This window comes from Oryza glaberrima, chromosome 8, assembly GCF_000147395.1.
Source record: "Oryza glaberrima chromosome 8, OglaRS2, whole genome shotgun sequence".
Lineage (NCBI taxonomy): Eukaryota > Viridiplantae > Streptophyta > Magnoliopsida > Poales > Poaceae > Oryza > Oryza glaberrima.
The window spans coordinates 20,591,475-20,604,583 of record NC_068333.1 but is presented as its reverse complement, the minus strand read 5'-3'; the positions used below and the strand labels follow the sequence as shown (position 1 = coordinate 20,604,583).

The 13,109-nt window shown below is 47.7% G+C and overlaps 4 protein-coding genes across 4 annotated transcripts; 1 reads left to right on the top strand and 3 right to left on the bottom strand.

Annotated features, from left to right (window-relative positions):
- Nucleotides 1-753: 753 nt before the first annotated feature.
- On the bottom strand, nt 754-2,456 carry LOC127782889 (uncharacterized). The gene is made up of 2 exons (XM_052310167.1): nt 2,224-2,456; nt 754-1,401 (listed from the first exon to the last, which is right to left on the bottom strand). Exon 2 carries the CDS (start codon nt 1,365-1,367, stop codon nt 843-845), a length of 525 nt encoding a protein of 174 aa, XP_052166127.1. The 5' UTR covers nt 1,368-1,401; nt 2,224-2,456; the 3' UTR covers nt 754-842.
- A 1,167-nt stretch (nt 2,457-3,623) lies between these two features.
- On the top strand, nt 3,624-4,773 carry LOC127782675 (probable BRI1 kinase inhibitor 1). Its single transcript, XM_052309943.1, has one exon. The coding sequence runs from the start codon at nt 3,776-3,778 to the stop codon at nt 4,475-4,477; it is 702 nt and encodes a 233-aa protein (XP_052165903.1). The 5' UTR covers nt 3,624-3,775; the 3' UTR covers nt 4,478-4,773.
- A 1,142-nt stretch (nt 4,774-5,915) lies between these two features.
- LOC127783231 (uncharacterized) lies at nt 5,916-7,573 on the bottom strand. The gene has a single exon (XM_052310466.1). It carries the CDS (start codon nt 7,571-7,573, stop codon nt 5,942-5,944), a length of 1,632 nt encoding a protein of 543 aa, XP_052166426.1. The 3' UTR covers nt 5,916-5,941.
- A 3,550-nt stretch (nt 7,574-11,123) lies between these two features.
- Nucleotides 11,124-13,109, bottom strand: LOC127782701 (uncharacterized). The gene is made up of 2 exons (XM_052309967.1): nt 12,536-13,109; nt 11,124-11,552 (listed from the first exon to the last, which is right to left on the bottom strand). The coding sequence occupies exons 1-2, from the start codon at nt 12,995-12,997 to the stop codon at nt 11,532-11,534; spliced, it is 483 nt and encodes a 160-aa protein (XP_052165927.1). The 5' UTR covers nt 12,998-13,109; the 3' UTR covers nt 11,124-11,531.

The following is a 13,109-nucleotide window of genomic DNA, read 5'->3' as shown; positions in this document are numbered from 1 at the left end:
GGTGATCATCTACAAAAAAATGTTTCCGTTGGTAAAGAAAGGTCACATGAGTGATGGAGCATTTGATGAAACTCTTCATGTCACACATCCGACCTCAAGCATTATCCGTTTTTATGCATATATGAAAAAAGATCCCTCCTTAAGCACATATAAGCTTCATTTTCTTTCGAGTTTTCTTCAAAATTGATTTACTACAGTCTCCTGTATCATTTGAGACTAATTTTGGAAACGAGCCGAGGAAAACCAAGCTGCAGTGAGTACAAATTTTGCACTAGCCCACTTGAACTGAAATTTTCTTTCACCCTGTATCTACGGTGCTCATCTTTCTGGCGTGATATACTTGCCAGATTCAAATTTGGCATGTAAAATATAGCGAAAATATCTATTCAGAAATATATAATGTTTGTAGTCATTAGTTTTCAGGTTTGATGGCATTACAAATTCCAAACATTTCAAGGTCAAAAGATATCTCTATTCAGAAATATTCGCCTATTTCTTGAAAAATAATCATACCAAATACTTTACAAAGTCAGATAGAAGAGGAATAAATGATCAAACGATGTTAAAGGAACAGCAAAAAGGATTTATGTCACATGCATCATTCATATTCCAAACAAAAAAGATGGTTCGTTGTTGAGTGCTGCCTAAAGGAATGCTACATGTCAGAAGCTCTCAAATGGGTAGAGTCCGTAGGGACTCTACTCTAGCAAGTTAAATGGTTATAATGAAACAAATTCCTGATTAGCTGAAATTTTATATTTATATTTTTCTCATAAGCAGCGGTTGAGGAGTAAACATGTTCAAAACTGTTCCAGATGAAGAGTACAATTTCTACACAACTGTCAAGAAGTTCTATTTATAACCAGCCGTGTTTTAAGTGAACAAGAACCACAGCTCAAAACAACAGAAGCTGATACACAGTCAGATGACTGAAAATATATTTCCCCATCATCGTCGACCAGAATGCCCATCTCCGCAAGGTCAGATGACAAGATCGAAAAATGATCTCCACATCTACATGGATACATCAACTCCATAGCATCACCAGTGCTTTCAACAGTCATTTCCTCGATCTCGATTTCATAAGCAATGTTTGCAGAGTTCTGCCTTGATGTTTGCAGCTGCTTGTCATACTCTGTTCTGGATTTGGGATCACGTAGGACCTCCCAAGCTTTCTGCACGCTGAAGAATTCCCCATGCTCAACAGATGACACAAGTGAATCCAGTTTTGCCTGAGACTTGTCAGGATGCGCGTTTAGGATAGCAGCCCTGTATCCAGCTCGGACCTCATCATATGTAGCACCTTCATTCACAGAAAGAACTTCATAGTGGGTTTTCTGAGTAGAAATATTGCTGCTTAAGGGCATGGGTGATGCTAGATTACTAGTTCACCGTGTTGTTCTGAAAAACAAGGAAACGACATGAGGCAATTGGAGGTGTACGACATCAAACATAAAAATAAAGGAGATACTGAGAGAGCAGAAAGACTGTGTTTGTTCTATACATTTGTATTTACTGTACATTGTCAATCAATTTAATTTAGAAATCTGTTGAGAAAAATAAAAGTCATGTTCAGGTTTAATTGAATTAGAGGTCTCAAATTTCCCACAAGAAATAAGATACTACATACCTAGAATTGTATGAGATGTTAAGGACACACATTACGAAATAACCTTTTCTGTCACAATGCCCAATCCAACTTTATTCTAGGTCGACCAAAGAAGTTCATCAACAGTCAACTAGACCCTGAAGTTCTAAAATATGATGTTACGGTTACATATCAGACCAATTTATACGAGGTGGGTTCCCATCCCGGTTGTAAAAGGTAAACACTCATATCTAATTCTAAAATATGATGTTACAGTTACATATCAGACCGATTTATACCAGGTGGGTTCCCATTCCAGTTCTAAAAACTCGTATCTAATTCTGAATTTCTTCTGGAAACAAACTGCCCCCACTACTAATTTTAAGGTAATTTGTTAGTTGTTATATGTTGTTGTGGTCTTGTGGAGATCATACAGAATGGTGGGATGGCACTATTTGTTTTGTGATCTGATGTTGCTTCCCTTCCATTTTTCGTTTTTTTTTTCCTCTGTAGCTGAACATGCTCGCTTCCTTTAACGGAAGGGGAAGAGCTGTGCTCTTCAATTTCAAAAGGCAAAGAGAGAAGGTGCGGGTATAGAGGGGACGCGAGAGAGGATTTCCGTATGGGTCGCTCACCGGCGAGGATGCGGCGGAAGGGAGACAGGTCGCCGCCGCCGCCGCCGCCGCAGCTGCTCGCGGGATGGAGATTGGCGCGGGCAGCGGGCGGGCGAAATCGCGAGGAGACGGGAGTGGCGGAGTGCCGAGGGCACGGGAGCGAGATCGCTCGCGGAGCTCCAGCAGCTGCAGAAACGATTCTGCGCCGTTGCGGAGGGGAAGCGGCGGCCACGGTCCACGGGCTACTGACGAACGAAAGGGGAAAACAACCGAAGAAGAAAGAGAGCAGGCAACACACTGGACCAAATTATATGGGCCTGGTGTGCTTACCGGACATCATCCGTGGGCCTCATCAGATATGCTATCGTAATGGAACAGGCGAACAAGTCCAAGCTGATTCGTATCCCTCAAATCTGACCATCCGATTACTAAAACCGATATAATTTGACTTTCTCAACTAATTTGAGAATTTCTTTTCTTACATATCAGTTTTCCTTTCTTCTTTCTTCTCCTATGTACTAACCATATTTGAAGTTTTGAACTTCCCACATAATTTGGGATTTGTGCTGCCCCTTGTACTTACTTCTATCATCTTTCTTCCCACATCGTCTATTCCCTAAAGAATGTACTTCTCGTTCGTTAGAGCTACCATCGGCACGACAAACTCACCATCATTTTGGAGGGAGTGAAATTCTGAGCGTGCTAGGGATTAAACACGGGTCCACAGGATTGCAACCACACACCCTTACTACTGCATTATCAAGTGTATCTTGCCATGTACTTCCTCCGTCCCAAAAAAAGGCAAACTCTGGGTTTCCGTGTCCAACTTTGACTGTCCGTCTTATATTAAATTTTTTTATAATTTGTATTTTCATTGTTGTTAGATGATAAAACATGATTAATATTTTATGCGTGACTTGTCTTTTTAATTTTTTTCATAATTTTTTTAAATAAGACGGACGGTCAAATGTTGGACACGGAAACCAGGGTTTGTCTTTTTTTTTGGGACGGAGGGAGTACGTCAATAAAATAGGGCAATAACATGTTATTCCCAATTCCCACACTTAGGTGGTGTTTGGATCCAGGGACTTAACTTTAGTCCCTGCATTTAGACACTAATTTAGAGTATTAAATATAGACTACTTACAAAACTAATTACATAAATGAAAGCTAATTCGCGAGACAAATTTTTTAAGCCTAATTAATCTATAATTAGATAATGTTTACTGTAGCATCACATAGGCTAATCATGGATTAATTAGGCTCAAAAGATTCGTCTCGTGAATTAGTCCAAGATTATGGATGGATTTTATTAATAGTCTATGTTTAATATTTATAATTAATGATCAAATATCTGATGTGATAGTTACTTTAAAAAGTTTTAAAAAGTTTTAGTATCATATTAACAGGGTCTTATCTCTCCCACCAATTAGTCCATGCCTCACCACACCCTTGTTCCTCTCCTCCCAACAATTTCACAACCATCTTTCCATCTCCACCCAGCCAATTTCCCTCCCCCACCGCCAGCAACGTCGAGCCCTCTGCCTTCCCGGCGACGAGTGCGTGTGCCGGCATGTCCAGTCCAGTCCGCCGCGTCGGCAGCGACCTCAGCAGCGGCATCTACTCAGCAGCTGCAAGCCACGGCCACCAGCAGCAAACCACGAGTGACAACGGCCACGGGTCAGCCAACGACGACGACGACGACGACGTTGCCAAGGCGAAGCAGAGGCTCTCGTCGCTTCTCTTCTCCGGCGTCGGCACGTGGCGGAGAAGCGTGGACGGCAGCGGCGGCGACAGCAAGCGGCAGGTGAAGGGGAACAGCAGCCGAGGAGGAGGAGGTGGGCTGGACATTGCGCAGCTGGTGAAGAAGTACGCGTCCATGGTGGAGCGTCTCTTCTTCGCGTCGTCCTTGTCCAATAATCGCCGCCGTGGCGGCGGGGATCAGAGCGGGAGGAGGACGGAGCTGCGGCGGAGGCGGCACTCGTTCATCATCTCCGGCCTTCGTCGCGGCGCCGCCGCCGCCGCTGCCGCCCCGTCGAAGCGTCACGAGGGGAGCTGGCTGTTCTCGGCGCCCGCGTCGCTGCGCGGGTCGCCGGTGGCCAGCGGGCACCTGTCGGTGAAGGTGTCGACGTCGTCGGAGGAGAGCACGATGGAGGAGCTGCACAGCGCCGTCCAGGCCGCCATCGCGCACTGCAAGAACTCCATCGCCGTCGCCGCCAAGCAGCAGGCCGGCGGCGGCGGCGGCGGCGACCACGCCGACCGGTGTAAATGCTGACGCGGTGGTGGCGTGTACGTCTTCTCGTGCGTCGTAACTGCACCAATGTAATGTACCTGTTCGTGTTCTCGGTTCGATCTATTTCCTGTGCGTAAGTTAATGGCGACAATTAATATTAGTCCGAAAATACGAGTGTATTGTTGACTAATTAATTTGAAATGTTAGTTATCGATCAATCGGCCGATTGGATCGAGTCGGATGACTGATGACTGAATATTAGTCCTAGACCTGATTGAGTTAAGTTAATTGCCCCTTGTACGTAATTAAGTCGTCGATGAATGATGATGCATTGTACTACATCCGTTTATACTATAAGTCTTTTTTACTTTTTTAAGTCAATTTTTCTTAAGTTTAATTAAGTTTTTTAAAAAATAGGAACACTTGTAATACCAAATTAGTTTTGTTAAATCTAGTATTCAATATGCTTTGATATTATGTTTTTTAGTTAATGTTGCTATGGTTTATATAGCTTTAGTTAAACTTATAGAAATCAAAAACATTAAAACAATTTATAATACAAAACGGAGAGAATATTAGTTATAACAATTTATTCGATTACTGGGAAGACACACAGGGAAGCAACCAGAGGGCACTTGTCGACCCGACAGATAGAAAAGGAGGACAGCGATGTCACGTAGGAGTAATTCGATATCGGTTGAGTTCTTCAGTCTTCACGGCCGGCCGCCGGCCGATGCATTGGATCACAGTCAATGCCATGTCGGGCGACGTACTGAACAGAGCACCATACGTACGTACGTACATCCACTGTATACGACCGATGCATGAGGAGGCCATCGCCGACGCACCGTGTACGTATTAGCGGTGCCAAATTAAACCGTACGTGTGCAAGCTAAGCTACGCTTATACTCCAATTAGTTAGTGCTAAACTTTCTTTGACAAAACTGAACAGGACTACTACAGTAGTTTGAAGAGGATTTGGTACGCGTAGCCTGTTGCTTGACTTGGCTATCAACAAGTATTCAAGTAACCATCAACATAATGATCTCGAAAGCTTCTTGCACCTGCAAGCCGTGCTGCTGCTATATATTGCGATCCCTCCAATTTGGTCAGTGTGACAGGACAGGTGGTTGGCTGGTTATGGTTTGTACAAATTAAAACCACGCGAGAATGTTGCCCCAGCCATGATTACTACATAAATTCCAGGTACTAATCAACCAATCAATTTAGCACACATGCAGGGACCAACGGTTGCATTCCCTGGTACTGATCAACATATACAGTCTTCTCGGTCCCCGCTCCAATAAAGCTAGATTAACAATCTTCAAAAACGGTACTGATTGAATGTTCAAATGAAGCAATGCAATTCAGAACGAGGCAGGAGGTAATTCTATGATTCCAGCAGGTATTGAGAATTAAACGAACTCTAGTGAAATTATGCGTTTCCAAAAGAAGCCCAAAATAGGCTAGGTTAGTTACTGCTACATTTTTTTTTGCTGCAGAAGACTAGTAAAATCTATCTAAATCCGTGATGCCATGGTGCAACAGGCTGGGGAGCTTCTGCATTATGCGGACCAAGAACTCCATGAAGCAGACGGTGCGCAGCGCGGCGTGCTGCCCCATTCGCCTGTCCAGCTCCTTCGCGGGCTTCAGGGCGGCGAGCACATAGGCCGCCAGGTCACGGCGCTGCTGCTCGTGCTGGCTGAGCTCGCCGTCGCCGATGATGCTCGCCGGAGACACGAGCGTCGGCTTGTAACCCCAACAGATCCGGTAGTCCGACTCCTCCTCCGGCGACGCGTTCGGCGGCGCGTCCAAGTGGGACACCTCCTGCGTCACATCGTCGTGTATAACGATGGAGATTTCGTCGCCGGACTGCAATAAAATGAGCAGCCCGCTGCCACAGTCCCAGACGCCGGCGACCTTCGCCGCCGACGACAAGTAGTCATTGCGGAACGCGCACCGCCGCTCCCACCGGCGATCGCCCATGAGCAGCCATATGGCGTAGCGTGTCTCGTCGCCGCCGTCGGCTGTCGCGACGCACACGCGTCCGGACATCTCCATGAGATCCGATTTGGCGTGCGAGCGAGGCTCGCCACCACCTTCGACGACGACACGCTCGCCGGGCAAGTCGATGGGGGTGATGGCCTCATCGTCGACGTCGAAGGCGAGGACGGTTCCCTTGTCGGCGTTGAGGAGGTACACCGCGCCGTCCATGTAAAGCGATCGGCCGGGGATCTTGTCGTTGTCCAGCCCGGCGAGCACCGTTCGCGGCTGCTGCTCCGCCGCGGTGCCCAACGAGTACACGACCAACTCGTCAGCACGGTCTATGTAGAGAGGTTGACCAGATACGCGTCCGCGTGTCTTTCTGCCGTTTGGGTATACTTTTAGGTTGAGAACGAACTCGTGCATGCGAGCGAGGAGCTTGTAGGTTCTTGTTCTTGGACCGTAACCGAGGCCCGATATGTGATAGTTCGTTCTCTTGTCCGGCGAGGAACAGTCGAGGGAGACTTTCATCTCGTCGCTGGCGAAGGCCGGGTTCAGGAGAAGCCCGATGGAAGGGTCGTCATCCTCCGCCTCCCCTTTGCCGGCAAGGAGTACGACGCCGTTGCACGTGCCGACGTAGTTCTGGTCGTTGCGCTTCTGCCTGGCGAGGACGCGCATCGGGTCGGTGCCGCGGCGGCGGCCGTCGCCGGCGACGTGGAAGCCATGGTACGTCCACGAGCGGTCCTGCTCTGGGTCGTCGTAGCTCAATTGACAGGCGAAAGCCCCTGTCCCGAAGCCGTGCTTCGCTCGTTGTTCGGCCCATTGTTCGAGGGACTTGACGCGGCCGAACATGTCGCGGTGGGTGGCGACGACCGCCGTGGCGACGTAGGCGATGTGCGGGCGCGGCAGGGGCGCGCCGTGGCGGCAGTGGAGGCGGGCGAACTCCGGGCTGGCTATCAGGCGGCGGTGGTGCCTCGACAGCGCCATGGACGCGACGGCGTCGCGTGCCGGCAGGCGGGCGAAGATGTTGCGGACGACGTCGTCGCAGATGGCGCCCCACGACGACGACGACGACGACGACGAAGCCATGCGCGCTGCGGCGGCCGGGATCTCTCCATCCGCCGCGGCGGCGGCGTCCTCTCTCTTCCTCTTCATCGTTGCTCGATCGGGCGGGCGGGCGTAAGCAGCGGCGGATGATCGATTGTGATACCAAGATATCACAGAGACGCCGTATTATGCAGGGGATACTGGAGTAAATCTGAATTGTGCAGAACAATATATGGTATGGCCTGAGATCTTGCTAATACTTCCGAGAGATATATTTGGATTTGGATTTTGGTACAAATTTAATCCGCAGTTTTATATTAAAGAAAAGTCGAACGCATTATAGAAACAAGTAGCAATTTGCCAATGAATCGAACAGACTGAAACAAAACACATATGATTTGACTATGATCAGAGTCGAATAACCAGATTTGATCTTTTGTAGATTGAAACAGACGTATCGAGGTCTTCCCCAAGAAATCAGGAAACAAAATCCAAAATACAACTAACTTGCGATTTCCCACTACGTGTGAATGTGGATTGGCCAAGCCGCCTAAGTAAGGAGAAGCATCACTGGGCCAACGCATCACCTTCCCGTCGCCGCCTATTATGTACGGGCCGCATATATCAGCTATGGGCCATGGCCTGTCCGTGTAACTAGGCATAAGTCTACTTACCTCCCTCAACTCATGTGCATGGTTGAATCACATCCCTCAACCACAAAACGGGGTATAACATATACCCCAACTTTCAAAACCATTGCAAATCAACTCTCCGGGTGGTTTCGGAGGTGGTTTTGTCACACGTGGCATCATTGACCCCGTTGGCTGGCTAAGATAGCTTGTGTTGACTCCCGCTGCCGCTGCGGCCAGGATGACGTCGACGGGAGTAGCGCCAACCCCATCACCCCACGCGCCAAAAACTCGGCAGCAGCAGTTTCCCCCGTCGCCGCCATGGGAAACTCCAACCTAGGGTTTGGCCTCACCTCCTTTAATCACACAGGCACTGCCACCTCCTCCTTCCCGCCAAACCCCGTGTCTGGCCAAATGGCGCCATGCGGCGAAGGCGACCGACATGTGCTGATGCAGGAACCTCGGCTGCAACACCATCTTCTCTACGAGACCATGGAGCCTGTCACTCACGTCAGGTACGTAGGAAGATGGCCATGAGTACCGCATAAATTCGCCACCGTCGTCACTGTGCTTGTGATTGTCGTGGAGTCGTGATGCTCAACACGTCAACAGGGAAGGAGAGGAAGGTGGGGATGAGGTGGCGGCGGCAGCGAGGCTTCCTCACCTCTGCTCTCTCTCCGCTCCCACTATCCTGCTGCTCCCGCTGAGCTCTCGCCGCCGCCACCACCTCATTAACTGGCCACGGCGAAGAAGGGGAAGGCCTCCCCAAAAGCGGAGAAGAGGGCGGTGCCCAAGAAAAAGAGGTTGCTCGAGCCGTCCTCTGATGACTCTGAGCTGGAGCAGCAGCAGCAGGGGGAGCTTCGGGTGGAGTCTGGATCAGACCTCGACATCCTTCGTGCTACTCCCGCCGCTCCACCGAGCTCCAACAGTCTCACCACCCCGCCGCTCAAACGAGCTCCCTCGCCCCATTGCTCCCGCCACTCTCTCGATCTCGCTCGTCGCCGAGTATAAAGAGAATAACTGACACGTGGGTCCAAAACTTCTTTTTATTTTTACTTAGGTTTGTTTTTATTTTCAGTGCCACGTAAGCGCCACATCGATGACACACAAGATGAAGACCAAGTCAACCCGCCACGTAAATGTCACGTATGACGAAACCGTCGGAGGAATCGATTTGCAACGGTTTTGGAAGTTAGGGGGCATGTTATACCCGGTTTTGCGTTTGAGGGGTGTGATTCAACCAGAAGCATGAATGGAGGGAGGCAGAGTAGACTTATTCCGTGTAACTAAGCCTTTAACGTTTGGTGGGCCACGCGTCCACGCCGCTCCGCTACCGAACTGGTATAGGGTCATCACGAGCCGGCGCGGCGCGACCGCGCGAGTACCGGGGAAGGGAATGGACGTTCTGGACGCGGTACCTACCCTACCAAGAATCCACAGCGAGATGACGCGAAATAATCCGCAGGACCGCGCGGGCGTGCGTCGCGCGCGGCGGGCGTCACCACCTGAAGTGGTCGTGAACCAGCTGCCTTTGACTCTCGCGCGGAAGACGGAGTGAAGTGCGTGATGTCCGTGGCCGGGAAACGCAGCGCAGGCCATGCGATGTGCGCCCTGACGACGCAGCGCGCGCGCAGCTGGCATGACAGCCTGGGCTCTGCCTTCCGCTCGCTGCCTGCCGCCGCCGCCCACATTGATCAGAAACATTTGTTTTTGTCGCGAGGCCACCGCCACAGGAGAAAGTCTCCTGCCCGGCCGCCCGGCAGCAGCCAGCCACCAAGTTTCACTGCAAGGATGCCGAAAGGCAGGATGGCCAGCTAATGAGCGGCATAAAATTTTGTGATCAGGCCATCACTGGCTAGCTCACTGCAGACACTGCTGCTTGGTGCACGCGCGCACTGGAACAGAAACACTGAGACAGAGGGACATGCACACGGATGCATGAACCAACAGGCGCTCCTCGCCGACCTTTCGTCGTGGAACTCCACAGGAGGTTACAGAGGGGGCCATGTCCAGTGTAGATAAAGTGATATGCTTCTTCTTCTTTTTTACAATTTGATAGAGTGGAGGACATTTTAGTCTTTTTACCTTTGTATCGATATGTATATGATAGGTGAAATAAAGTCATTTTAAAACAGAGACAATACCTATGTCTAAAAAGACTTCAGCCTTATAAACGAATTTGGACATATGCATGTATAAAAATAAAGTCTTTCTTATGGAGGCAGTTACATTCTACGCACCATTCTAGTACCACGACTTAATCAATTGTATAGTGTTTTTGTTTTATTGAAGAGAGCACCATTTTACCCGCACACGCTTTTAGGAATACTAATAAACCGAGTGAAGCTGTGGTCGCTGTTCAGATTGACCAGCACCTATTAGGAAACGATAGGCGAATAAACGATAAAAAACAATAGATCAATCATAAAAAACACGAGATTTAACGTGGAAAACCCTTCCAAAACAGGAGAGAGAAAACCACGAGCGCCAGCCAGCAAAATATCTTCACTATATCTGAGGTGAGGTTACATCGCCGCACGGCGACTTACAAGAGGTATATATATGGTGGAACCCTAAAAGGGATGACAATCCGCCCCCACTATGGCAGAAACTGACCTTTATTAAGTGTAAATGAATTTGGATCACAACTCAAGAGCACCAATGACTTGGCCATGGCATCCCCACTCATGACGCTCACCACGTCATTGAGCGACGACGTGGTCACGAATTATGTTCTTGACATCATGGTCACCGGAAGATGAGCTATTGTGCTACCTCATGGGGTTTAGTAGTGAGTAGTTCCTTTGATAGATTCGAGATAGGAAAGATGAGCTTTATTTTGACACTATATCTGAAAAAGAAGATATGTGTTTGAACCACATCGATCATATAACATATGCATAAAACGGTCATGACGCGTGAGTTGAGACATCTCAATTAAGCAATAAATTTAGGAAGAAATCTTAAACTCGGAGTGGTATTTATAATATTTTTTAATTCTCTTAGAATGAAATGACTTAGACGTGTGCAAAGAAGCATAAATTTAACTGGCACAACATTTCTCTCTTTCGAATTTTGATTTCCCCTCATTTAATTTCCAAACGTCATCTTTGTACAAGTTGACAAAGTAGATAATAAAGAGTTAAGCGCACAAACAGAAGGACATTCTCCGATCCTGCCGATTACACCCGGCGGAAAAATACAGTCAATTAGCGCTCCGAAAGGAGAGGGCAAAATTAAGAAAACTGCATTGAGCTAGCTAGCTTGGTGGATGAGAAAAACCTAATCTTCTTTGTTGATTCTACTCCAGATCAGGAACCAGTAAAAAATTAAGTAAACGGAAATGGCCTCAAATTAATTTCTTGATACCCATGCCGAGCAGAGAAGACCAGCAGTTAGACGGTGAGCAGAGAAAAAAAGATACATCATGTGTTCATTCATTCACCTCCTCCAAGATCCTGCAATGAAGGTTGCTTACATTAGTTGGGTGATGGAGAGCATATCCAATTAATAAATATCACTAAAAATTCTAAAAGTGATGGTACTTATACTTTCAATTGTATTATATTGTAAAGTCCTATCTTCAAATTCATCCAACATAAAAAGAAAAAAAATAAAATTCTAACCGACTTTTACTATTCTTAAAATTGACAGGATTTTTTTTATTTTTTTAACCTAAAATATAATGAATTTTAGGTTGAGGTTAAGATTTTACAAGTACATGTAACACTATTAATATATACATGCTTTTTTTTTGTTTTTTCGGTGATATTTATTAGTTGGTATGCATAAAGTGTGCACACAAAACACACGATGTTTTCCATGGATGATGCATGCAACTTAACAATTCCATCTTTATTTTCTCATCAGCTTAATTTTTTTAATTGGTGCATGCAACTTAACTTAATAAATCCAATCCAAGATATACATGTAGTCATAACATAAATGTTTGATTTACATATGATATTTCCGGACATATGCATGAGGAAAACTGTTCATGTCAAATTAATTAACCAAATCCCTAAAGGTTAATACGAATTTTGTGAGATTAAAGATTTGCCGTCTTTTTAAGTGTGTGGGTTAAAAAAGGGCACACTGGCCACACTCGCATATGTACAGTGGCGTGTACATGTATACTACTCCCCCATTTTAGGTACAATACATTTTAACTTTAGTCAAAATTAAATTACTTTACGTTTGACTAGATTTATAGAAAAAAATAGTAATATTTTCAACCCAATACAAATATATTATAAAAATATATTTAATTAGTATTATAAATATTATTATATTTTAGTAAAACTCGAAACAGTTTTACTTTGACCAAATTTAAAACGTCCTATAATTGAAACGGAGAGGTTACGTTTTTGAAAAATAAAAATATATCTTTAATAACAACGAGTAACAAATCCTCCAATGAAGCAGCGCCACTACACATTACCATGTGATCGAGGTCGTGGGTAGATGCGCCGCCTTCGTCGGCGGCGCCGTGCTTCCTGTGCCCCGGCCTCTTCAGCCCGAGCATCTCCTTCCACCTGACGCCGCCGCCGCCGCCGCTCCCCGCCGGCCGGGCCGCGCGGCGGTGGCGGCCGTCGGCAACGGCGGCGCCGTCGTGGCCTCGCAGCTCGTCGCGCAGCGTCACGGCCCGGCCGCCGCCGCCGCCGCCGCCGGAGACCTCCCGCATTGGCAGGATGCGGCCCTTGGAGAAGAGCTGGTCCGCGGCGATCATCGGGCGGCTGCCCACCGCGGAGAACTCGAAGTCCGCGTCCCCCATCGACGCCCTCCCGGGCCCCGACGGCGGCGGCGGCGGCTCCAACGCGAAGTCGCTGGAGAAGGACATCCGCGGCGGCGCCATCAGCTGGTGGTGCGGCAGCGGCGGCTGCTGCTGCTCTGGATTGTACATGCCGACACAACAGCTAGTGCATTGCCATCAACACACGAACACAATTGCACAAAACCCAGTGAGCCAGAGACCACCCACAGGCACACCTAGCTATCTAAATTTCAGGGTGAAA